Raw genomic sequence first — 22,642 nt, forward strand, 5'->3', positions numbered from 1 at the left:
AAAGATTGCCAAGGTGCCTAATCAGCGTATATGTATGTTTGTGAGTAGCTGCATTCAGTTATGTATGTGTGTATATGGGTGTGTTAGTGCTCACGCATGTATCTGTGAATATGTGTGTGTGTACATGTACAGGTATATATGTGTGTGTGTGTGCATGCACACAATTATGTGTATCTGCATGTGTATGCATGTGTGAGTGTACAGGGATGAGTGTGTATCTCCGTGTGTATGCACGTGAGTGCACAGAGTGCATGTATCTGTATGTGTGTATTTCTGAGTGTATGCACATGTGAGTGTACAGGGTGCATGTGCCTATCTCTGTGTGTTTGCACATGTGAGTGTACATGTGTGTGCGTGTCCATGTTTGAGTGAGTATCTGTGTGTATCTATGTGTGAGTGTACAGGGGTGTGTGTATCTATGTATGTATGCATGTATGAGTGTACAAGAGCGTGTGTGACTGTTTGAGTGAGTGTATGGGGTTGTGTGTGTGTATGGGGTGTGAGCATATGGGAGTGTGTGAGACAGTGTACGGGTGTGTATATGTCTGTACGGGGTGTGAGTGTATGAAGGTGTGTGTGTATATACAGGGTATGTGTGTGTCAGTGCATGGGTATGCATGTCTGGGTTTGCACATATGCATCCGATGAAGTGAGCTGTAGCTCACAAAAGCTTATGCTCAAATAAATTGGTTAGTCTCTAAGGTGCCACAAGTACTCCTTTTCTTTTTGCACAAGCTGTGAGTATATGTGTGTGTGTGAATGTACATGTATGTGTATCTGTATAGGGTGTGTGTATGGTGTGTGTGTGTGTATGAGTGTACATATGTGTATCTGTATGGGGTGTGTGTGTATGAGTGTACCTGTGTGTGTGTGTACATGTATGTGTCTGTCTGTATTGGGATGTGAATGTATGTGTGTCTGTATCGGGTGTGAGTGTACGTGTGTGCGAGTGTACGGGTGTATGTGTGTGTCAGTACAGGATGTGTTTGTCTGCAAAGTGTGCATGTGTGTTTATACAGGGTGTATGTATGGGAGTGTGTGTACTTGTACAGGGTGTGTGTGTAGGTGTGTGTGTGTGTGTGTGCAATGTGTTTTTGTGTTCATGGTGTATGCCTGTCTGTCCGTGTGTGTCCGGGGTGTATGTCTGCCTGTCTGTTCAGTGCGTGTGTGTGTGTCTGGCCAGTCAGTGTGTATGCGTCTGTCTGTCTGTCTGGTGGGAGGGGGAGGGGGTGTATGTGTGTGTCTGTCAGGTATGTGTGTCCATCCGTCCGGGGTGTATGTCTGTCTGTCTGGTGTGTGTGTGTGTGTGTCTGTTTGTCTGGAGTGTGTGTGTGTCTGTTTGTCTGGAGTGTGTGTGTGTGTGTCCAGAGTGTGTGTGTGTCCCCGTCTTGGGTTTGTGTGTGTGTGTGTGTCTGGGGTGTGTTTGTGTCCAGGGTGTACGTGTGTTTGTCTGGGGTGTGTGTGAATGTTTGTGTCTGTCCAGTATGTGTCTGTGCGTCCGGTGTGTGTGTCTGTCCGGGGTGTGTGTGAATGTGTGTCTGGGATCATAGAATCATAGAATATCAGGGTTGGAAGGGACGTCAGGAGGTCATCTAGTCCAACCCCCTGCTCAAAGCAGGACCAATCCCCAACTAAATCATCCCAGCCAGAGCTTTGTCAAGCCTGACCGTAAAAACTTCTAAGGAAGGAGATTCCACCACCTCCCTAGGCAACGCATTCCAGTGTTTCACCACCCTCCTAGTGAAATAGTGTTTCCTGATATCCAACCTAAACCTCCCCCACTGCAACTTGAGACCATTACTCCTGTGTGTGTGTGTCTGGTGTGTGTCTGTCCGACGTGTGTGTAAATGTGTGTGTCTGTCCGGGGATGACAGCCCGGCTAGCTAGGCACTCACAGCTCCCGGGCTCTCGCGTACGTCACACCCCGCGCTGCCGAGGGGCTCCAACCAGACTGCGGGCGGACCCGCTGGCAGGAGCCCGCCCGTCGTGCCGGCCCCAGGGCGGGAGCTGGCGCGTCCTTCCCACGGCTCAGCTCGCCCCGCCCCGGAGGTGCCCGGCCAGGTGAGCGGAGCGCCCAGGTCGAGCACACACGGGGTGGCCCGGCCCGGCCCGGCCCGTCCCGGCTCGGCTCAGCTCAGCGGCCGGCGTCTGCGGTGGGTTTCGGCTTGGGAGAGTGGGGTCTCCGGGGAGGCGGGGGCGTCTGGGGCAGCAGGAGCCAGGCAGGGGGTGCGTCTGAGGCGGGAGGGAGGATACAGGGAAGGGGTGTCTCTGGGGTGGGGGTGTCTGGGGCAGCAGGGCCTGGCAGGGGGTGCGTCTGGGGCAGGAGGGAGGATACAGGGAAGGGGTGTCTCTGGGGTGGGGGTGTCTGGGGCAGCAGGGCCTGGCAGGGGGTGCGTCTGGGGCAGGAGGGAGGATACAGGGAAGGGGTGTCTCTGGGGTGGGGGTGTCTGGGGCAGCAGGACCGGGCAGGGGGTGTCTCTGAGATGGGGGTCGTGGGGGGTGAATACCGATTTTATACTCACTGATGCCAGGTTTCCCTGTTCCCAGGGCAGATCCCCGGGGGTGGTGCAGAGAGGGTCCCAGGCCGGCCGTTGGGATCCCTGCCCAGGGGGGAAGGGCCGGGGCAGGGGCAGGCAGACGCTCTGAGACCATTGGGTTGCCTCTCAGTGGGTGCCTGTATGCTGGTCCCAGGGACAGATCTCTGCCTGTGCCTGGCACAGTTTCCTAGGGCCAGTTTCTAACCATTGGGAGCGTATTAATGAGACTCAACGGGGGTGCTCAGGACAGAGTGCCACCTGGCATGGGAGAACCACCCGGGCATCTGATCTGATAGGGAGTGGGGCGCAGGGCCCATCACCTGCAGCACTAGGCATGAGGCACAGCAGGACCTGCCACCACCAGGTCACTGCTTCAAATCTGCCCTTGTCAGTCATAACCGTTCCTGTCCCGTGGTTTTTGTGGCATGCGGAGGGCATCTCCACCTACCATGCTTCCTGTCTTGGTGGAAACCCCACTGTTCTCCTGGCTTCTAGGTGTCTTTCCCCACTTTCATCTCCCCCCCGCCCCCAGCATGCCCAGCTGGTGGGTGGGTGTGGGGTAGAGGGAGTGGCTGGCTCTCCTTATCCATATTCTCTCCCCCTCTGCCTTCTTCTGGCATGTTGTGTTGGAGCAGAGGAGGTGTGAGACAGTGCGGGCAAGTTTCCGGAATCACTGCAGTGATCAGGGTGTGTGTGTCTGCAGCTAGCAGCCCTAGACAGAATGAGAGGAGGAAGTTCCCCGCTCCAAAGCCACCTTGTTTAAAAGGCAAAATTTCCTTATTTGTAAGCTGAAGTGTGTAATTAAACTAATCGAGAGGTGCTGCCATGCTCCATGGGGATACTCGCCAGGAGAAAGGTGGCTTGTTTGATTTAGCGGATGTTGCTTGGGAAGAAGTTTAAACTAACCCAGAAAAATGGTCTCTTATAGTGGAATAAAGCTTGTGCATGGCAGAGGGTGGATGTGGGGGGAGGGGGGATTATACTGATATAACTATAGTGGTTTAACTGGTAAAACTTTCCCATGTAGACAAAGCCTAAGTGCCCACTCAACAGTGGCAGTTTAGCAACATAACCAGCCAGTTGTGGATGCACTTCCTGCGCTTGAGGGCACCTCCACATGCGCTTATGAAGGTTAGGAAAATGTACCCCTGAGGCTTTAGCCGTGTATAATAATAAACCAAACAGAAACCAAACCTTGTCAACTTCGCTTACTCCAGGGACCCAGCGTCTGAAATCCAGTGGAACTCATTTCCAGAGATGGGCAGATCCAGCGAGGCAGGTGTTCTATAAAGCTGGAACAGACTTGGGCTTGCTATGCATGGAGATGATTTGGGGCCAGGAGTTTTGCCTCTTGATCTGTTGCAATTTTTGCTCTGTAGGGAAGTGAGTGCAGTCCCGAGGCCTCCCTTGTTAGCAGACAACCTGACTGGGGCCCTGTTCTGAGCTTCAGTGCTCCTTTCAACTTTCCTGACAAAGGCTCCTACCCAGATGGTTTTGGGAACAGTGGAGGCGGGCTGTCAATAAGGCCCTTCATTCCCATCCAGGGGTGGCAGGTTTGTAGCAATTTTGGTGGTGTCCAGAACCTGCCCCCCCCAACTCTGCCCCCCACCTGCCTAAGGCTCTGGGAGGGAGTTTGGGTGGGGGGAGGAGGTCTGGGGTGCAGGCCCTGGGCTGAGGCAGGGGATTGGGGTGCAGGACGGGTGAGAGGTTGGGCTCTGGAAGGGAGTTTGGGTGGGGGAGGGGGTCTGGGGTGCAGGCTCTGGGATGGAGTTTGGGTGCTGGGTGCAGGAGGGGGTGAGGGGTGCAGGCTCTGGGAAGGAGTTTGGTTGCAGGCTCTGGGAGGGAGTGCGGAGGGCTGGGGTGCAGGCTCTGGGAGGGAGTTTGGTGGCAGGAGAGGGTGTGTGGGAAGGGGGAGGGGTGCAGGCTCTGGGACAGACTTTGGGTGCTGGGTGCAGGCTCCAGGCTAGGGCAGGGGGTGGGTGTGCAGGAGGAGGTGAGGGGTGCAGGCTCTGGGACAGAGTTTGAATGCTGGCTCTGAGCTGGGGGTGGGGATACAGGCTCTGGGAGGGAGTTTGAGGGCTAAAGGAGGGGGTGCAGGCTCTGGGAGGGGTGTGTGTGCAGTGCTTATCTGGGACTCCTAGCAGGGCAGGTGGGCGTCTCCATGTGCTGCTACCCCCAGGCACTGCCCCCGCAGGAGCACTTGGGGCAGGACACAGACCCACCCCACCCAGGGGCTGCAGGAAGGTGTTGGCAGCCACGTGGAGCGAGCAGGCAGGAATCTGCTCAGCTCCGCTGTACTGCCGGTGGTGAGTGGAGGCCCCGGGCTGTTTTAAACGGCCCAGGGGACACATGGCACGGGGGTGCCCGGGGCGGAAGGTGGGGCCGAGGGAGAGACCCAGCCTCAGACATTGCTGGAGCCGGGCCCTGGGCCAGGAATATTCCTGGTGCCCAGGCACCACAGGCCCATAGGACTCGCCGCCCATGTTCCCATCCTAGCTAGATGTAGGCTGAGATGGTAGCCAGGCTCACCTTTGATGCTCGGTCCCTGGCTCTGCAGCAGGTGCCTGAGTGAGGGAGAGGGATCTCCCCTCTCCCCAGCCCTTCCTGTCTCCATCTCATGGCAGTGCGGAGGCCAGATGGAGGAGGGGCTGCCCGGTGCTACCTCTTCCAAACAGCTTGGGCTGCCCATGAGAGGTGAGGGGATTCTGGGGAAAGAAGTGTTGTCTACTTGCAGATCCCAACTGAAGTGGGCCCCAGAGCCATGCAGCCTCCAGTCTTTAGGGATCCAAATGTCATAGCTGGTTAAAACCAAGCCAGGCTTCTTCGTTCTGTTCAACATCCGATGTGCCTCAGCCCCCGTGTGTATCCAGGGCAGTGCATGCAGGGTGTATTGGCTTGCCTGGTTTGGGTGAGCCCTCACTGAGGTTACCAGATGCTTGACTGTGCAAGCGACTGGCTGACACGGCAGTGCAGCATCAGGGCAGTATGCTTCAAGACCCATCAATACAAATCCACTTCTTTCCTCCAGTGAATGAGATGGACTAGCGCTTTTCTGGGTCTGTCCAGCTGGGAGGTGCTGTGGACATGCTGGAGAGATCCAGCCATGGGGGGCCTGATCCCCTCTGCACTCTGGGGGGAGACCCGGTGCCTGCCCTGGGGGATGGGGAGGTGGTGTGCTCCCAGTGAGTACTCGAGTGGGATGTGGCATCTCTTCAATGCTGAGACTAACATGCTCTTTCCTGCTGGTATTTCAGCTGTAGTAGGATGGTAGCTCACACTCGATGGATCCCAGACCTGCTCAGAGCTGAGGAGCTCAGGTGACCTTTGGAGTCAAGGATCCTGGAGCGGCGTTTCCTCCCCTAGCATGGGGCTTTCATTCCTGGTTTGCCTCTCCCTGGGGTTCATGCTCACTGGAGTTTCTTTCAGCACTTGGCAGTGCCCACGGATTCCCTATAATGCTACCAGGGACTTCACCGTCAAGTACGAGCTGCCCAGCTTCACCGCAGATGGCCCCATCCAGAACATTGTCACCTACAAGGATCCGAGCGGAGTAGCCGCCCTCTTTGTGGCGGTGCGGAACAAGATCTATGTGGTGACCCAAGCACTAGCAAACTCATCCATCATCGTGACTGGCCCCGTGGGCAGTGCTCAGTGCGAGATCTGTGCCCAGTGCCAGGAGCTGGGAGCCGTCCGGAAGCCTGAAGACACAGATAACGTGGTTCTGGTGCTGGACCCATCTGAGCCGTGGCTATACAGCTGTGGCACTTCCCAGCATGGCCGGTGTTTCCTGCACGAATTGGAAATCCAAGACAGCCTGGTGGTGGTTAGTGCCACCTACTGTTTGTATTCAGCGGACAACAGTCCTGCTGAGTGCCCAGACTGCGTGGCCAGCCCCCTGGGGACGAGGGTCCTGGTGACTGAAACCAGCCATGTTTCTTACTTCTACATTGCCTCTACCATCAATAGCAGTATAGCTGCGAGGTACAGCCCAGAATCTGTGTCTATCCGGAGACCGAAGGCTACCTTGGATGGGTTCTTCCATGTTTCCCGTTCCCTCAACGTGCTGTCAGAGTTCCAGGACTCCTACCCCATTGACTACGTGTATTCCTTCAGTGCCCAGGACTTTGTGTACTTCCTGACTGTCCAAAAGGAGAGCCCCATGTCTGGATCGTACCACACGCGGCTGGCGCGGCTGAGTGCCGAGGAGCATGACATGCATCAGTACCGCGAGCTGGTCCTGGATTGCCGCTTCGAGTCCAAGCGGAGGCGGAGGCAGAGCTTGGACGGGGAGCACAAGCGCGATGTGGCTTTCAACGTGCTTCAGGCAGCCTATGTGGCCAGGCCGGGCCCAAAGCTGGCCCAGGAAATCAGTGTCAACAACACCGACCTGGTCCTGTTCGGTGCGTTCGCTGAGAGTGAGGCGGAGAGTTCCGTGCCGCGCTGGTACTCGGCGGTGTGCGCCTTCCCTGTGCACCAGATCAACCAGGCCATTGAGGATGGGATGTCCAAGTGCTGTGGTGTTGCCCAGCGTGAGCTGCTGCGAGGGCTTAGCTTCTTCCAGGCCGTTGAGTACTGCCCCCACAACGTGAGTCCCCTGCACACACCAGCTTCCCCCTTGCCAGGGGAGCAGGGGGCATGCAGCGCTTTCTGTCCATAGCGGTTTCTCTGGGGTGGGCCAGTTGGTTGGGATAAAAGGAAACCGTGGCCCAGCTGCCCCCAGTCCTCTCATTCCACATTGAACCTCAGCTATTGAGGCTCAAAGTTTGTTTAACGTCATCCTGTTCCTCACCCTTACCTGTGCTAGCCGGGCCTTTGTGCTTCCTAGTTTGGGGGGTGTTGAGATGACCTTTAGCAGCTGCAGTAGCTGAGATCCATCTGAGGGGAGCCCCATCCTTGCGGAGTGCCCTGGTGGGTGAGGATCTGTGCTTGTATGGTTAGGGCCGGGGGTCGCTGCCCGAGCTGCAGCTCCAGGCTCTTCGCAGTTTACATATTGCTGACCTTGCTCCGAGCAGAGCTAGTTGTGTCGCATGTCACCTTGAGGGTGGGACTAGTGGGGCTGTAGTTCATGATCAGTTATAGCGGCCTTGTTTTCTGTCCCCCAAACTCTAAAAGCTCCTCCCCCCAGCCAGTGCGGTTTGGTTTAATTGCTTTTCTACCCCATGAATTATATATAAGCCCCGATGACACACATTTATCAGCAGCCTCATTACTTCTTAGCAGCACATGAGTTGATCCAAGTGCCCTGCTCTGTCTTCTGCTTCCGTTCCTTCAAGAGGGTGTGGCCCATGGGCTTAGCAAATAGCACTTCCTCTGCTTAAAGTGCTGTGCAAATATGAATGGAGCCTCACAAAGTCCCAAGGAAACATTTGCTTCCCCTGCGTTTGCCAGATGGGGAAAGTGAGGCAGAGGGAGGGGACGGGGCTGGTCCAGAGTCCTGCAGAAAAACCATGTCAGACCCAGCGTGAGAACTTGGGCCTTCCTGACTCTCAACCCTGTGATCTGCACTTGAGCCCGTGTTTTCTGAGTGGTGGGATACAGACAGACATGGTTATTGGCAGCAAGGGAGGCAGAGAGGGGAAAAAAGGGCTATGCCAACTTTTTGCTACTCACTGGCACTTTGAGCTTCTGCTTGACTCCAAACCTGTGATCTCAGGACTGTAGAAAATGACCATCCACAAAAATTTCTCTGGGCAGCAAGCACTGCTGTGGGCAAAGCTAATTCTGTGCCACCCAGCTGTGTTAGTGGGTGGTACCGCGCTCCTGGCCGGCCTCACACTGCCATAGCTATGGGGTGTCTTACAGTGCCTGGCACCGTGTGGTCACCCTTAGGCCCTGCCGCAATAGGCATGAGTAATAACAGTGATAACCTGTGGCTAGCAATCTCTGCATAAGGTGAAAGTCTGGTCTGATTTGGCCTTCTCCTATTTTTACTAATCGGCTGCTGTTTGCTGTCCTTCCCGTTCCTTGCATTGTGTGGCTGTTTGCTTTTCCCCTTTTCTCTCAGCCTTGTGTTCTTCCTGGAGCAGAACAAGTTGGTGCCCCCTTCCTTGGGGCCCCCAGGAATTGGGAACACGCTGCCTGTTTTGTTTGCAGAGTGTTGAAAGGAGGTGTTTGCAACCTGACTTCTGTGGTGTTCCCGTGGCTCAGAGCCTGGGCAGTGCTCACCCAAGGTGGCCAGCCCCTCCGTGTGGATACGTTCCTCGGCAGCGTCCCAAGAGATGAGGAGCAAGCTCACCTTGGGGCGGTGCGGGGGGGGCAGGGTCTTGGTTCCAGGGCAACTTGCAGTTTAACACTGGGCTGTGCCATGCTGGCAAACGGTAGGAGAGCCTGGCACCTTGCAGAGAGTGGGTTTGGAAGCGTGGGAGGTTTCTGGTGTGAAATGGGCCCATAGGCCAGTTGGAAACTGATAGCGCGGCCTGTGCAGGAAGCCGACTTAGTTTGCACAAGCAAAACAAACAGCGTGTTGGCAGCTGAAGGGATGTTGCTGCCTCTGGAATCCGACGACTGCCTGCTTTGCCGGATTGTGTAATAATCCTGACTCATTCCCCCTCTCTGTCGCTACATGATCTCTGGCTGCGGGCAGATTTCTACAGTGGCAGGAAGGGGTGATGAGCAATCCACCTAGGAAAGCCCCTCACTCCGTCTCACAGGCAGCCCATGCATTCCTGGTGGTTAGGAAGAGTAAAGGGTGCGGCCTTGGTAGCAGCTCTGTTTCTGGTTCCCAGTTTTGTCCTTCCATCTGGTGGGAACTCGGCTGTGTCCTGAGCGTGTGTCAAGCCCTTGAGGCAGTGCTAGGGAAGTAGCGGCTGTCACTTCTGAATGTGGACTTAGTTACCATTTGAAGCCAGATGCTGTGCCTAGGAGTAGGGGCTGTGGGGGGCGGGGCACCGCAGAGGCTGGGTTTATCTCTCATTCAAGCCCAGCCCAATCCACTCTTAAATAATAGGATGGGACATGGTGGGAGAGACTCAGGCCTGGGCTGGAGGAGTGGGCACAGCATGGCCTGGCTCTAGGCTTGCTCTGTCAGGCTGGAGAGGGTGAGTTCTCCGCCTGCAGTGGGGAAGCCAGCCAAAGGGTGTTACAGGAGTTCCTTGGGAACATGCCGCCCTAGGGCATGCAGGTGGCCAGTTCTGTCCTTGACCTGTGATGGGACCTTCCTTCCTATTCCAGCAGCTTTGCTTTCCCCCTCCCCCCACCGCGCTGCCCTTGGATCTAGATGGCGCTGCCTCAGTGGACAGCACCTGCTGTAAAGAGGAAGCTGGTGCCCATCTGCACTGTGTTATTCGAACGAGGAGTCAGCCTGGGCACCTGGGCTCTGGTCAAACGGGCTCACCTGTGTCCCCTGTGCACTGGCAGCCTGGCCAAAGACCTGCATGTCCAGGGGTCTGCGGGAACAGCCCCATCCTGTGGCTAAGGTGGGCCGTGATGTCTCTCCTCTATGTCTGCATCCCTGCTCAAACCCAGCAGAGCCCTGGTGGGGGTGGTATACCCTGGGCTCAAGGTAAGGGCTTGTTCCTAGCACAGCGCTGTAGGGGGTGCCCCCGGTGCTGTCCCCCATGTTACCCGCCAAAAATCCAGGGCACCTCGCCTATATCCAATCAATTTAGGCACCCCCATCCTTTCCCTTCCGAGGGCTCAGGGTGTAAGGCACCTATTCTTACCCACGGGGCTCAGGAAGAAACTTGGTCAATTTAAGTACCTGCCCTTTCCCTTGGTTCTCAGGGCCCTATGGGTCTGCAGGACTTTTTCTCAGTGAGAGAGCCTTATACAACTGTGCTCTGAACATCTATTTCTTAGCAACACACAGAGAATACATATACCAAGCAAATCTCTTATGCTCAACACTCCCACTATACAGACATAATTCACCCGATGGCCAGTCAGGATCCTCTCATCTGGAGGTTCCGGCGACGCCTCTGCAAGTCACGGTCGTGCAGATGGGTCAGAGTTGTAGCAGCTTGATCATAGAATCATAGAATATCAGGGTTGGAAGGGACCTCAGGAGGTCATCTAGTCCAACCCCGTGCTCAAAGTAGGACCAATCCCCAACTAAATCATCCCAGCCAGGGCTTTGTCAAGCCTGACCTTGAAAACCTCTAAGGCAGGAGATTCCACTACCTCCCTAGGTAACCCATTCCATTGCTTCACCACCCTCCTAGAGAACAAGTTTTTCCTAATATCCAACCTAAACCTTCCCCACTGCAACATGAGACCATTACTTCTTGTTCTGTCATCTGCTACCGCTGAGAACAATCTAGATCCATCCTCTTTGGAACCCCCTTTCAGATAGTTGAAAGCATATATCAAATCCCCCCTCATTCTTCTCTTTTGCAGACTAAGTAATCCCAGTTTCCTCAGCCTCTCCTCATAAATCATGCGCTCCAGCCCCCTAACCCTTTTTGTTGCCCTCCACTGGACTCTTTCCAGTTTTTCTACATCCTTCTTGTAGTGTGGGGCCCAGAACTGGACACCGTTCTCCAGATGAGGCCTCACCAATGCCAAATAAAGGGGAACGATCACGTCTCTTGATCTGCTGGCAATGCTCCTACTTATACAGCCCAAAATGCCATTAGCCTTCTTGGCAACAAGGGCACACTGTTGATTCATATCCAGCTTCTCGTCCACTGTAACCCCTAGGTCCTTTTCTGCAGAATTGATGCCTAGCCACTAGGTCCCTGGTCTGTAGTAGTGCATGGGATTCTTCTGTCCTAAGTGCAGGACTCTGCACTTGTCCTTGTTGAACTTCATCAGATTTCTTTTGGCCCAATCCTCTAATTTGTCCAGGTCCCTCTGTATCCTATCCCTGCCCTCCAGCATTTCTACCACTCCTCCCAGTTTAGTGTCATCTGCAAACTTGCTGAGGGCGCAATCCACACCATCCTCCAGATCATTCATTAAGATATTGAACAAAACCGGCCCCAGAACCGACCCTTGGGGCACTCCGCTCGATACCCGCTGCCAACTAGACATGGAAGCCATTGATCACTACCTGTTGAGCCCGACGATCTCGACAGCTTTCTATCCTCCTTATAGTCCATTCATCCAGCACATACTACTTTAACTTGCTGGCAAGAATACTGTGGGAGACCATATCAAAAGCTTTGCTAAAGTCAAGGAATAACACGTCCACTGTTATCCCCTCATCCACAGAGCCAGTTATCTCCTCATAGAAGGCAATTAGGTTAGTCAGGCATGACTTTCCCTTGGTGAATCCATGCTGACTGTTCCTGATCACTTTCCTCTCCTCTAAGTGCTTCAAAATTGATTCCTTGAGGACCTGCTCCATGATTTTTCCAGGGACTGAGGTGAGTCTGACTGGCCTTTAGTTCCCTGGATCCTCCTTACCGGATCTTTTTTAAAGATGGGCACTACATTAGCCTTTTTCCAGTCATCTGGGATGTCCCTCGATCGCCATGAGTTTTCAAAGATAATGGCCGATGGCTCTGCAATCACATCCGCCAACTCCTTTAGCACCATTGGATGCAGCGCATCCGGCCCCATGGACTTATGCTTATTCAGCTCTTCTAAATAGTCCTGAACCTCTTCTTACTCCACAGAGAGCTGGTCACCTCCTCCCTATGCTGTGCTGCCCAGTGCAGTAGTCTGGGAGCTGACCTTGTTCGTGAAGACAGAGGCAATAAGAACATTGAGTACATTAGCTTTTTCCACATCCTCTGTCGCTAGGTTGCCTCCCACATTCAGTAAGGGTCCCACACTTTCCTTGACCTTCTTCTTGTTTCTAATATACCTGTAGAAACCCTTCTTGTTACTCTTAACGTTCCTTGCTAGTTGCAACTCCAAGTGTGATTTGGCCTTCCTGATTTCACTCCTGCATGCCTGAGCAATATTTTTATACTCCTCCCTGGTCATTTGTCCAATCTTTCACTTCTTGTAAGCTTCTTTTTTGTGTTTAATTAGCAAGGATTTCACTGTTAAGCCAAGCTGGTCGCCTGCCATATTTACTATTCTTTCTACACATCAGGATGGTTTGTTCCTGCAACCTCAGTAAGGATTCTTTAAAATACAGCCAGCTCTCCTGGACTCCTTTCCCCCTCATGTTATTCTCCCAGGGGATCCTGCCCATCAGTTCCCCGAGGGAGTCAAAGTCTGGAGTCCAGGGTAAGTATTCTGCTGCTCTCCTTCCTCCACTTTTGCTTCCCCTACTAATTCTTCCCAGTTTGTGAGCAGCAGGTCAAGAAGAGCTCCGCCCCTAGTTGGTTCCTCCAGCACTTGCACCAGGAAATTGTCCCCTACACTTTCCAAAAACTTCCTGGATTGTCTGTGCACCGCTGTATTGCTCTCCCAGCAGATATCAGGGTGATTGAAGAACCATGAGAACCAGGGCCAGTGATCTAGTAATTTCTGTTATTTGCTGGAAGAAAGCCTCGTCCACCTCATCCCCCGGTCTGGTGGTCTAGAGCAGACTCCCACCATGACATCACCCTTGTTGCTCACGCTTCTAAACTTAATCCAGAGGTTTTTCTGCAGTTTCATACCGGAGCTCTGAGCAGTCATACTGCTCTCTTACATACAGTGCAACTGCCCCACCTTTTCTGCCCTGCCTGTCCTTCCTGAACAGTTTATATCCATCCATCCATGACAGTACTCCAGTCATGTGAGTTATCCCACCAAGTCTCGGTTATTCCAATCACATCATAATTGCTTGACTGTGCCAGGACTTCCATTTCTCCCTGCTCGTTTCCCAGGCTTCTTGCATTTGTGCATGAGAGATAAAATTTGATGTTAAATTCCTGTCTGGAGATGGTTCCCAAAGAGCATTGTTTTTTGTTACATTATATAGGTAAAACTAGCTACCTCCTTTAACTCAGTACTCCTAGGTAACAACATTTAACCAATCATGCACTGGCACCTATGTTTTCTCCTTCCTGCTCAACTCTTTATATTTTATCTCTCATGCCCAAATTGTAACTTAAGATCTTCTGTAAAAAGAAGAGGAGTACTTGTGGCACCTTAGAGCTAACAAATTTATTTGAGCATAAGCTTTCGTGAGCTACAGCTCACTTCATCGGATGCATTCAGTGGAAAATACAGTGGGGAGATTTATATACATAGAAAACATAAAACAATGGGTGTTACCATTCACACTGTAACCAGAGTGATCACTTAAGGTGAGCTGTTACCAGCAGGAGAGCGGGGTGGGGGAGTGGGTGGGACCTTTTGTAGTGATAATCAAGGTGGGCCATTTCCAGCAGTTGACAAGAAGGTCTGAGGAACAATGGGGGGGATGGTGGGGGACAAACATGGGGAAATAGTTTTGCTTTGTGTAATGACCCATCCACTCCCAGTCTCTATTCAAGCCTAAGTTAATTGTGTCCAGTTTGCAAATTAATTCCAATTCAGCAGTCTCTCGTTGGAGTCTGTTTCTGAAATTTTTTTTGTTGAAGTATTGCCACTTTTAGGTCTATAATCGAGTGACCAGAGAGATTGAAGTGTTCTCAACTGGTTTTTGAATGTTATATTTCTTGACGTCTGATTTGTGTCCATTTATTCTTTTACGTAGAGACTGTTCAGTTTGACATGGCAAATGGCAATGGCAAATGGCAGAGGGGCATTGCTGGCACATGATGGCATATACACAACAGAACCACTAAACCAGGAACCTATCCTTGCAACAAAGCCCGTTGCCAACTATGTCCACATATCTATTCAGGAAATACCATCATAGGGCCTAATCACATCAGCCACACCATCAGAGGCTCGTTCACCTGCACATCTACCAATGTGATATATGCCATCATGTGCCAGCAATGCCCCTCTGCCATGTACGTTGGTCAAATCTCAGACCTACACCCAGCTCTCCTACTCCTTCTCTCTTGGGAGTGCCACCTCAGATGGAATAGTGACTCCAGCCCTTGGGTTGATCTTTGGAGCCCCAGCACTCTCTCAGATCCAGCCATGCTTCAGTGGGCTGCCTGGGTCTCAAACCAAACCCAAGCCCTGTCCCAGGTCGAGGAGTGGGCAGGGCACCATCAGCATTATCCCATCTCTGACCTTGGCTGGGGCAGCAGTGGGGCTGCAGGTCAGGACTGAGCAGTGCCAGCAGAGCTGAGTGCAGGAGGCAGGTGGCTCACGCCATTAGCTTGTCATCGTCCTGATCCCTAAATCTCCTCTCTCTCCCTGTTCGGAAACAAGCAGATGACTGAAGAGAGGCAGTGAATCGTCCAGCTGCCGGGGGGTGGGGCAGAACCTGGCCTCCCAAAGGCTCGGTAGAGAGCTGGGCTGCATGGAGGGGCTGGCGACCAAGGCAAGCCCAGAGTAAGGGGAAAAGCAAGCTCCCCAGAGTAGGACACTCAATTCTCCCCAGCGACTCCAGCAGGGTCAGTTCCCAGCTGGCCCCTCGCTGCATTTCTGGCTTGGCCTGGATCTTCACACTCCCAGCTGGGATCTTCGGTTCAGCCTTTGCTATGGCCTGAGGGGAAAATCGATTCCCTAGTGGGGGTGCAGGGAAGTGTCTGGGCCTGTGGCTCAGAGAGAGAAGCTGTCTCCTGTCCAGTGCAGGATGAACGAGAATGGCTAGGGCTCTGCCAGACATGCCCAAGGAGGCTGTACCATGGGGGAAGGTAACAAGTGCTGGTGTGTGGCCAGGGGCCTCAGCACTGCCACAGTGGCTAGGACGGGGAGGGGGCAGTGCAAATGGTGGCTCCCTACCCATGTAATGCCTCTCTGGCCTGACTGCACTTGCACTTCTTGGCGGTACTGCCTGGCATCACCATGCTCTGTTGCTGCAGCACTGGGGGCATCGGCACCATCCTTGCAGACTGGTGGCAGTGTCCTAAGCCACTCGGAGAGTGAGCTGCGGGATATGAAAACCCAGGATCAAGCCAGTGCTGAGCTCCAGGGAGCAGGGACAGAGCAGGCATGGAGAGAGGCCGGTTGCCTGCAACTCACCCCGTGCAGACGCAGACAGGGTGTGTAGCCTGCTGCATGTTTGCTGTCTCTGATTAGCTCTCACCGCTGCACCTGGGAACTGCCCCATCTGGATGTTCCTACCGCAGGCCTCTCAGCAGGTGCACCGGGCGACACTTGGCACAGTTAGTCACGGGGGATTTGTAACCTTGTGTTTGGTGCATTGGCCTTGTTAAGTCAGGGACAACAGTGCCAGGTCTGGGCTCTCCTAGCTGTAGGCTGAGCGCACACAGGTGCAAGAGGTGCTTCTGATTTAGGGTTCCGCTTGTGGCTGCTAATTGCCCTGTAATCTGACCCACTCCTCTGGATCCTCAGAGAGCTCAAATACCCCCATGTTCTGCCCGCCGCAAGGCCATATCGCTGCTGGGTGCAGCATAATCACATTCTGCAATCAGGGCCTCAGAGATCTTCTGTCTGTGGGGTTTCAGGCAGCAGGGGAATTGGGGCTGCAAGGAGGGTTGGGGAGGGGAGCACCCTGGAGATTGTGTTTGTAGGTACAGAAATACGAGGGGAATTAGTGCCAGCTTTTCTAGGGAGATACAGCCAGGGAGGGCGAGCCCTGAGTTTCACCCTGCTGTGCCCCAGCCCTGCGGGCGTGTCTCAGACAGCCCACATCAGTGCTCTCCTGGAGCTGTGGTTAGGGATCTGGCCTGTGCTAGCATTCAGCTAACTGGCTGCAGCTTGCTTACATTCCCTGCCTAGAGTTCCAGGTTGGGTGGGCGTGTCCCATGCTCCATTCCTAGCCCAGCTGCTCCTAAGCAATGGAAGGAACAACTCCCCAGGGGCTGGTTAATGTTAATATTTAATAGGAGAGCTGAGAGAGCTGCCCAGCGCTGGTCCCTGTGGATGTGACCCCAGAGCATTAAACATGCCCTAAGCCACACCGCACTGGGGTGAGGCCTGGGGATGGGAAGTCTCTGGGCTCGCCTTGGTGGGCTGGGAGGCTATTTTCAGTTCTGTTCATTGGCAGTAAAAAGCTTCCACGTTTTGGGTTGTGTTGGCAGGTGTGGATTTTGTGTTGGGTCTGGGATGCTCCACCCTGTGGTCTGCCAGCATTGCAACCTCTTTACCCCTGTTGCCTCTGGCCCTTCCCAGCTCTGTCTCAGAGATGGTGCAGAGGTCAGTTTGCAGGCTGTGTCCCGCTGCCCCCATGCCCGGGTACTGACTGACCCTGACTTTGGAGCTGGGAGTAGCGTGTGGCGTGGAACCTGCAGGCCCCTCCTTGTGAGAGTGGCTGAGTGCAGGCCCCCAGGGTGAAGGTGCCTTGTGGCTATGTTCTCCTCCCTCGGTAGCTGCTACCCTCACTGGGTAGCATGTCGCAGCAATCCCATCTCTGTGCTGCAGATCTGGGGCGCCCGGAGCTGCTGATGGGGAAGGGCCGAGAGCATGGAACACATCCCCTGACTGCAATGATGGTGCCGTGCAGGGGTCTTGACTTGGAGCTCAGCCCGGGACCATGCCATGTGCATTCAGCATTCTGTGGCCAGGACAACTCTCACTAGCCATCCCATGGCACTGCTGTATGGGGAGACCACCCCTGGGGCTGCTGTGATGGAGCTAGACAGTGGAACTTGTGTGACACAAATGCAGCTGAGCCCAACCCTTTGAAACCTTGGGATCTTCTCCGGAGGGCGGCATGTTGTCGTCTGAGTGCACTGGGCAGCAAGTGCCTTGTACAAGTCCAGGGCCCAATTCAATGGGGTTTCAGCCCATCTGGGTTTCCTGGCAGTCTGACAGAAACAGAATGTGCCATCCGCTGAAACCTGATTAATTCTCACACTGAGGGTGTCTCTATGCTGGGGCTGGAGGTGAGATTTCCAATCCCAGGAGACAGACCCATGCTGGCTCTGATTGCGCTAGTGGGCTAAAAACAGCAGTGTAGTTGCTGCAGCATGGACAGTGGGACAGGCCACCCTTTCGAGTATGTACTTAGGGTCTTGGATGAGATCGTACTGGGGTGCCCGGCCCAATGCTCACACTGCTGTGACGACGCTGCTGTTTCTAGCATGCTTCGCTCGACTACACGCCAGGGCTGGTGGTGAGCAGCTGGCACGATGCTTCCCGGCTGCAGAGCCAGGGCGTGGCTTATTTCTGACCCACCTGGGGGGGGAAATTTTCGCAAGGAGTCAGGTTCTGGGGAATGAGTGCCCCCCAGAGGAGGCTGCCCCAGCATCGCCTCTGACTATGTCCAGTACGGTGGTTCTCCTGGGGTGACACCTGCATGCTGACAGTGAGACAACATAGGCCAGTTCTGGTTTCATGTGCGCGCATACAGCGGACACTCTGCTTTGGCAGGATCCAGGCCAGTTCCCCCTTTCCTGTTCCCTGGTGCCAGGCGCTTCTTGGCACCCTTTCTCTCCCCTGCAGAATTCCTAACCCTCTCCAGGTTCCTCCCTAGGCAGTGTGCTGCTCTTCTCCCTCACCCGGAGCTGATACCCATGTCTGGCGTGGTGCTGGGGCAGCTCGGGGAGATCAGTCTATCCATAGTGCTCCGGCTTGCACAGGTGCTAAGTGTCGGGAGGCTGTTTCAGAGCCATGGGGCTATGGCAGTGAGAATGGCTTTGTTCTCCTTGGAGCCCCAGGAGGAAATGTTCGGTGGTGTCAGGTGACCTTGGGCTTGGGAAGGGTGTGCATGTGTGTGCGTGTGTGTGTGTGTGTGCGTGCGCGCAAGCTAGTCTCCTGGATTCCAGGCCAAGCCCCATCATGGATTCGCTTCCAGGGCCCCAGGCAGTGGAGAGGCTTCCGTGTGGGTGTGGGACACTGCCAGGGGGTTTGTGCACATTCCTCAGGCTTGCCAGAGAAGAAAGGTGAGGCCTAAGTCACCCCACAGCTGACTGCGCCAGATTTAAAAACACAGGGTCCTGATCTAAGCTGTGGAGCTGCCGGGTCAGGAGCTGTGTGGTGCTGTTGGTCCCACACGCCGAGCAGCTCGAGACGGGTCATCTTGGTTGGTCTTTAGCTCAGGGCTGGGCAGTGTCTCCATGGAAGCTGGTATGGTGCAGCCCCAGGGGTTGTGTGGTGTGGCTGATCTGGAGGGTTGCTGTGGTCTCCATGTGCGTTCCTGGGACTGATCCTTGTCATGCTTGGGAGCTGGTCTGGGGGCAGGCAGCATGGGATGGACGTGGCTCTGCAACCAGTGCTCAGAGCCAGGGCTGGCAGCAGGGGAGGGACGTTGTTCTGCGACCCCAGTGCTCAGAGCCGGGGCTGGCAGTCTGGCCTATTGGGAAGGCTACCCAGCATTTCCTATTATAAGACCCCATTGTCAGTTACTTATAACTTTGCCAAATTTTAACCATTTGGGCTTAATTTTCCATGCCCTGTGTCTTCTGCAGCCTGAATTTTGTTGGGAATTTCCAGCCAAAATGATCAAGCTGTTTCCAAGAACGAGGCTGGGGAAATACATGCTGTGTTGCCCAGGGGCGGCGGAGTGGCATTTAAAGAGGGGGGCCAGGATCTCCCCCCTTCTCCTCCCACGGGAGAAACTGCACTCTCCAGGGCCTCCCCTCTCCTCCCACTGGAGGGACCAGGCCTCTCCCCTCGATGTCTATGGCCATTGTGCCAGGGGCCTTCCTGCCCCATCCCCCATAGGGCTTGTCTGCACTCCACCATGGAGCAGTTTGTGGGGGTTGTGAATTGTGTATTAACACATCAGGGTCTCCACGGGGCTGTTAGTGCTCTGCAGCTCACCTCCTTCCTCCCTCCCCCAGTAGACGGGTCCGCGGTGTGTCTCCCAGAAATCCTAGGCAGCTGGCTAGTTTGCTTGTAGCTGGAGCAGCCCCTGTTTCTATGTGGTCAGGTTGAGGTTTTGCATGCGACCTTTTGCATGGCCAGCTCTAGTGGCCCCATGCTTTGGAGCAGGGATGTGACACAGGGTCGCCTGTGTCAGGGAGGTGCCTTTTGTTGTCCCCAGGAAAATCCTCCCACACTTGGCTAAGTTCAAAGAGTTTTAACATTACAGTTCACACATGCTCAGTGAAGACTTCCGCAGTGGTGGCCAGAGATTCTCCCTCACTGAGCATGCTCCATCGCCCCAGAGCTCCCAGTCTGCGCAGCCACCTTCCTACTGAGCATCTGATGCTCCAGCCCAGGCTACAGGGGGTGGGCAGAGCTGTTCCTGGCCCCAGCCGGGCACAGGGATCGAGGGCAGGAGCTGGGCTCTCGGGCGCTCTCAGAGCCCCCGTGCCGGCAACCAGGTCCTGGGGAGCAGGAAGCTGAGATGAATGCAGAGAGGCAAGAGCCAGTCCTGGGAAGTAGGGGAAGGAGTAACCTGGGACCAGGAGTATGAGACTAGCGTGGGGAAACTGGGCCTGGAATGCGTGTGGGGGAGACTGGGGCTGAGAGCTGGGGTGGGGAGACTGAGACTGCTTGGGCAAGGAGATGAGTACTGAGAGCCACTGAGGGAAGCATTCGGGTCACATGAGGGTCTGGAGGATTCGGGCTGGTTGGACAAGGAGAATGGAGGGTGGGATAGAGACAGATCTGACAAGGAGCTAGGTACAAGAGGAGAACTGGGACTGGCTAGGCCAAGAGACTGGGCCATGGGGCTGGCGAGGGGATTCATTGGAGACAGGTTAGCTGAGGAGCCTGGGAAGGGATCTAGGGCACCAGCCCTGGGGATAGGAGAGAGACAGATTGGACAAATAGCTGGAGGAGGGACTGGGACTGGCTGGACAAGGAGACAGGGACTGGGATGAGAAGCCTGAGGACTGGAGACAGCCTGGGTAGGCAAGGAGCTGGGGTGGGGAAGAGACAGGACTGGGACAGGTTGGAGCGGATGGGACAGCTTGGGAAAAATGTCAGAAATGTCTGGGCTCCCTTCCGAGCCCAGGAATGGAAGGAGAGATCCCTGCATCTCACCATTCCTCTACCACTAACTGGGAGCCCCCAGCAAAGCGTGCGTCTCATCTTCCTGACCCGGGAGAGGATGACAACGTACTACTGATGTGGGTAGCTCCAGGGGCAGAGGTCTGTGCAGTGCGTCTCACAGTCCCAACCCTGCTGGTGACCCATCTGAAAGCCTTTGGCCCCTTGTGTACGTGCGTTAGGGCACAGCCGTGACATGCTCACCCGTGGGGAAGCCGGACGGTGGTCCTGTAATTAAAGACTGCACCGTAATGCAATCACCCCAGGGGCCGAATTCAAGGTCCACGGGCGCCCTTTAATGTCCTGTTTCCTAATGTCTGAGGGCCGGGCTGTGTAACCTCCCTGGTGTTCCTGTGCCATGGTTTGTCGTGTGCTGCGCTGCGAAGATGGGAAGTGCTGGCGACTGGAGTCCTGTCGGGAGCCCCTCCTGCAGCCGTGCTCTTACTGCTCCCCCCAGTGGGACTCTGCTACTGGCAGAGCACAGCTAGATTTTGTCTAGGCAGGTGCAGATGTGCAGGGGGAAGCTCCCCGTGCCGGAAGAATCAGAGGCGGTGAACTTCAGCCGCTGGAGGCTGTGAAATGCCGCGGGTGGCTGGGGCGTGGAGGGGGGTGATGAGGTGAGGTGGAGGCTGTCTGGGATAGGGCGCAGCAGGGCAGCCCTTTGCCCCGTGACTGGGTAGAGGAGAGGGGTGGGCCGGAATGTGTCTGCAGCCGCACAGCTACAGTGCTGCGGCTGTGCCCCGGTAGAGCTGCAGCCTAGACACTTCCTATGCCAGCTAAGGGGTTTTCCCATGGCTGGAGTGAATCCAGCTCTCCGAGAGGTGGTAACTAGGTAAAGGGAGAATTCTGTTGGCCTAGTTGTGTCTGCACTGGGGGTTAGGCCAGCAAAACTACAGTGCTTGGGGTGACGTTTTCCCAGCCAAGTGCCGTCGCTGGGACAATCGGATTTTTAAGAGTAGCCCTGCCTGAGGCTGTGTACCGAGCTCTGATCTCAGCTGGATTCCTTGCCCTTCCCCGGTTTCATCTCCTGGGAGTTCTGCCCTGGAGGGAATGGGAACCCACCATGTTTCCTGGGAGTGTGACGGAAAATCCTCCCTCCACAGACACAGAGGCTGCTGTGGCCTTTCGGTCCAGCTTCGTCTCCTTCCTTCCACTATTGTGCATTGCAGGGTCAGGCCAAGCCCTTTGCCTCAAGCCCCTGCTTCGGGAGTGGGAGGACACTGAGTCTGAGCTCTTGCCAGATGTCTCGTCCATTTCCCAAAAGCGCCTGGCATGAGCTCACGCTCTGCTTACAGTCGGCTGCCCTCCTCTTCTGCAGCAGCTGCCTGGAGCTGTGCGAGTCCCAAAGGCAGGGAAATTGGGCTGCCTGCTCCCGCCGGGTCGAGTGCTAATGCGCATGGAGGAAGGGGTGGGTGTTATGACTCCAGGGCAAGACAGCTGAGTCACGCAAGCGAGAGGCAAACAGGCCTAAAGTTAGGAGCTGTCCGAGGACTCTACAGCGGGATAGCAAATGGTACACAGCCAACGCGAGGCAGGACAGAAGCACTGCATCCTCATCTCCGGGACCTCTGGCTGTAACCAGAGGGGGCTTTGCTTCCTATGACCCCGGTCCTGAATGTCCCGTCACAGGCTTAATGTGCCACCCTGCTCCGATTGTAATCTTCACCGGTGTGTTCTGACCTACCTGCTGAGGTAGTGCTGGAGCCAGCAGTCCCTCCTGCCCCTGGGGTGACTAGCTAGCAGGGCCCTAGCAGTAGTGGCCTCACCCCCAGGGATGGCCTGCATCAGATCCCATGGAGCCTCCCTGTGGGGCCATCCGTGCCAGGCCCATGGATGTGGCTCTGGGCCAGGCGATGGAGACGGGTTTCCGAGGGCGCTGCTATGTGACCCAGAATGTTGAGGACATTTGTCCTACTCCTCCCTGTCCGTCCTACGCCCTGATCATCAGCTTCCTTTGGGAGCCCTTGGCGCTGGCAGCTCAGGTTCGGTTCGCTGGCTGCAGGGCCCAGGGCAGGAGGTCTCCATCCAGCAGTGTGTGTGTCATAAGTTTCCCGGGCTGGGAAACTCTGGGATCAAGGCAGGGAGTTTGCCTGTTATCCCAAGAGAGACTTCCCTGCAGGGGAAACGGCTCTAAAATTGCCCAGCAGCCGCCGCCGCAACGTTCATCCAAATGCCCAGCAGCTGCTGCTTCCCCTGCAGCGGCCAGCAGTATCTGTTCCCTTGCAGGATCTCTTGTCCTCCGCTTAACAGCTGGACCTGTGGCCAGGTCTCCCTAGCTGCTGGTGATCCCCAGCTGGCCCAGGCTTCTGCAGAAA

The 22,642-nt window shown here is 55.1% G+C and overlaps 1 protein-coding gene across 2 annotated transcripts in view; it reads left to right on the forward strand.

Moving 5' to 3' along the window:
* The first annotated feature begins 1,973 nt into the window (after positions 1–1,973).
* MST1R (macrophage stimulating 1 receptor) overlaps positions 1,974–22,642 on the forward strand; it is a 50,336-nt gene continuing 29,667 nt past the window's right edge. The window contains exons 1-2 of one of the 2 annotated variants that reach the window (XM_075130642.1): positions 1,974–2,061; positions 5,792–7,122. In XM_075130642.1, the coding sequence (XP_074986743.1) occupies positions 5,902–7,122 (1,221 nt within the window). In that variant the 5' untranslated portion in view covers positions 1,974–2,061; positions 5,792–5,901. The other variant, XM_048856498.2, reaches the window with a different exon arrangement.

The sequence above is a fragment of the Caretta caretta genome, chromosome 7, assembly GCF_965140235.1.
Source record: "Caretta caretta isolate rCarCar2 chromosome 7, rCarCar1.hap1, whole genome shotgun sequence".
In the NCBI taxonomy this organism is placed as follows: Eukaryota; Metazoa; Chordata; order Testudines; family Cheloniidae; genus Caretta; species Caretta caretta.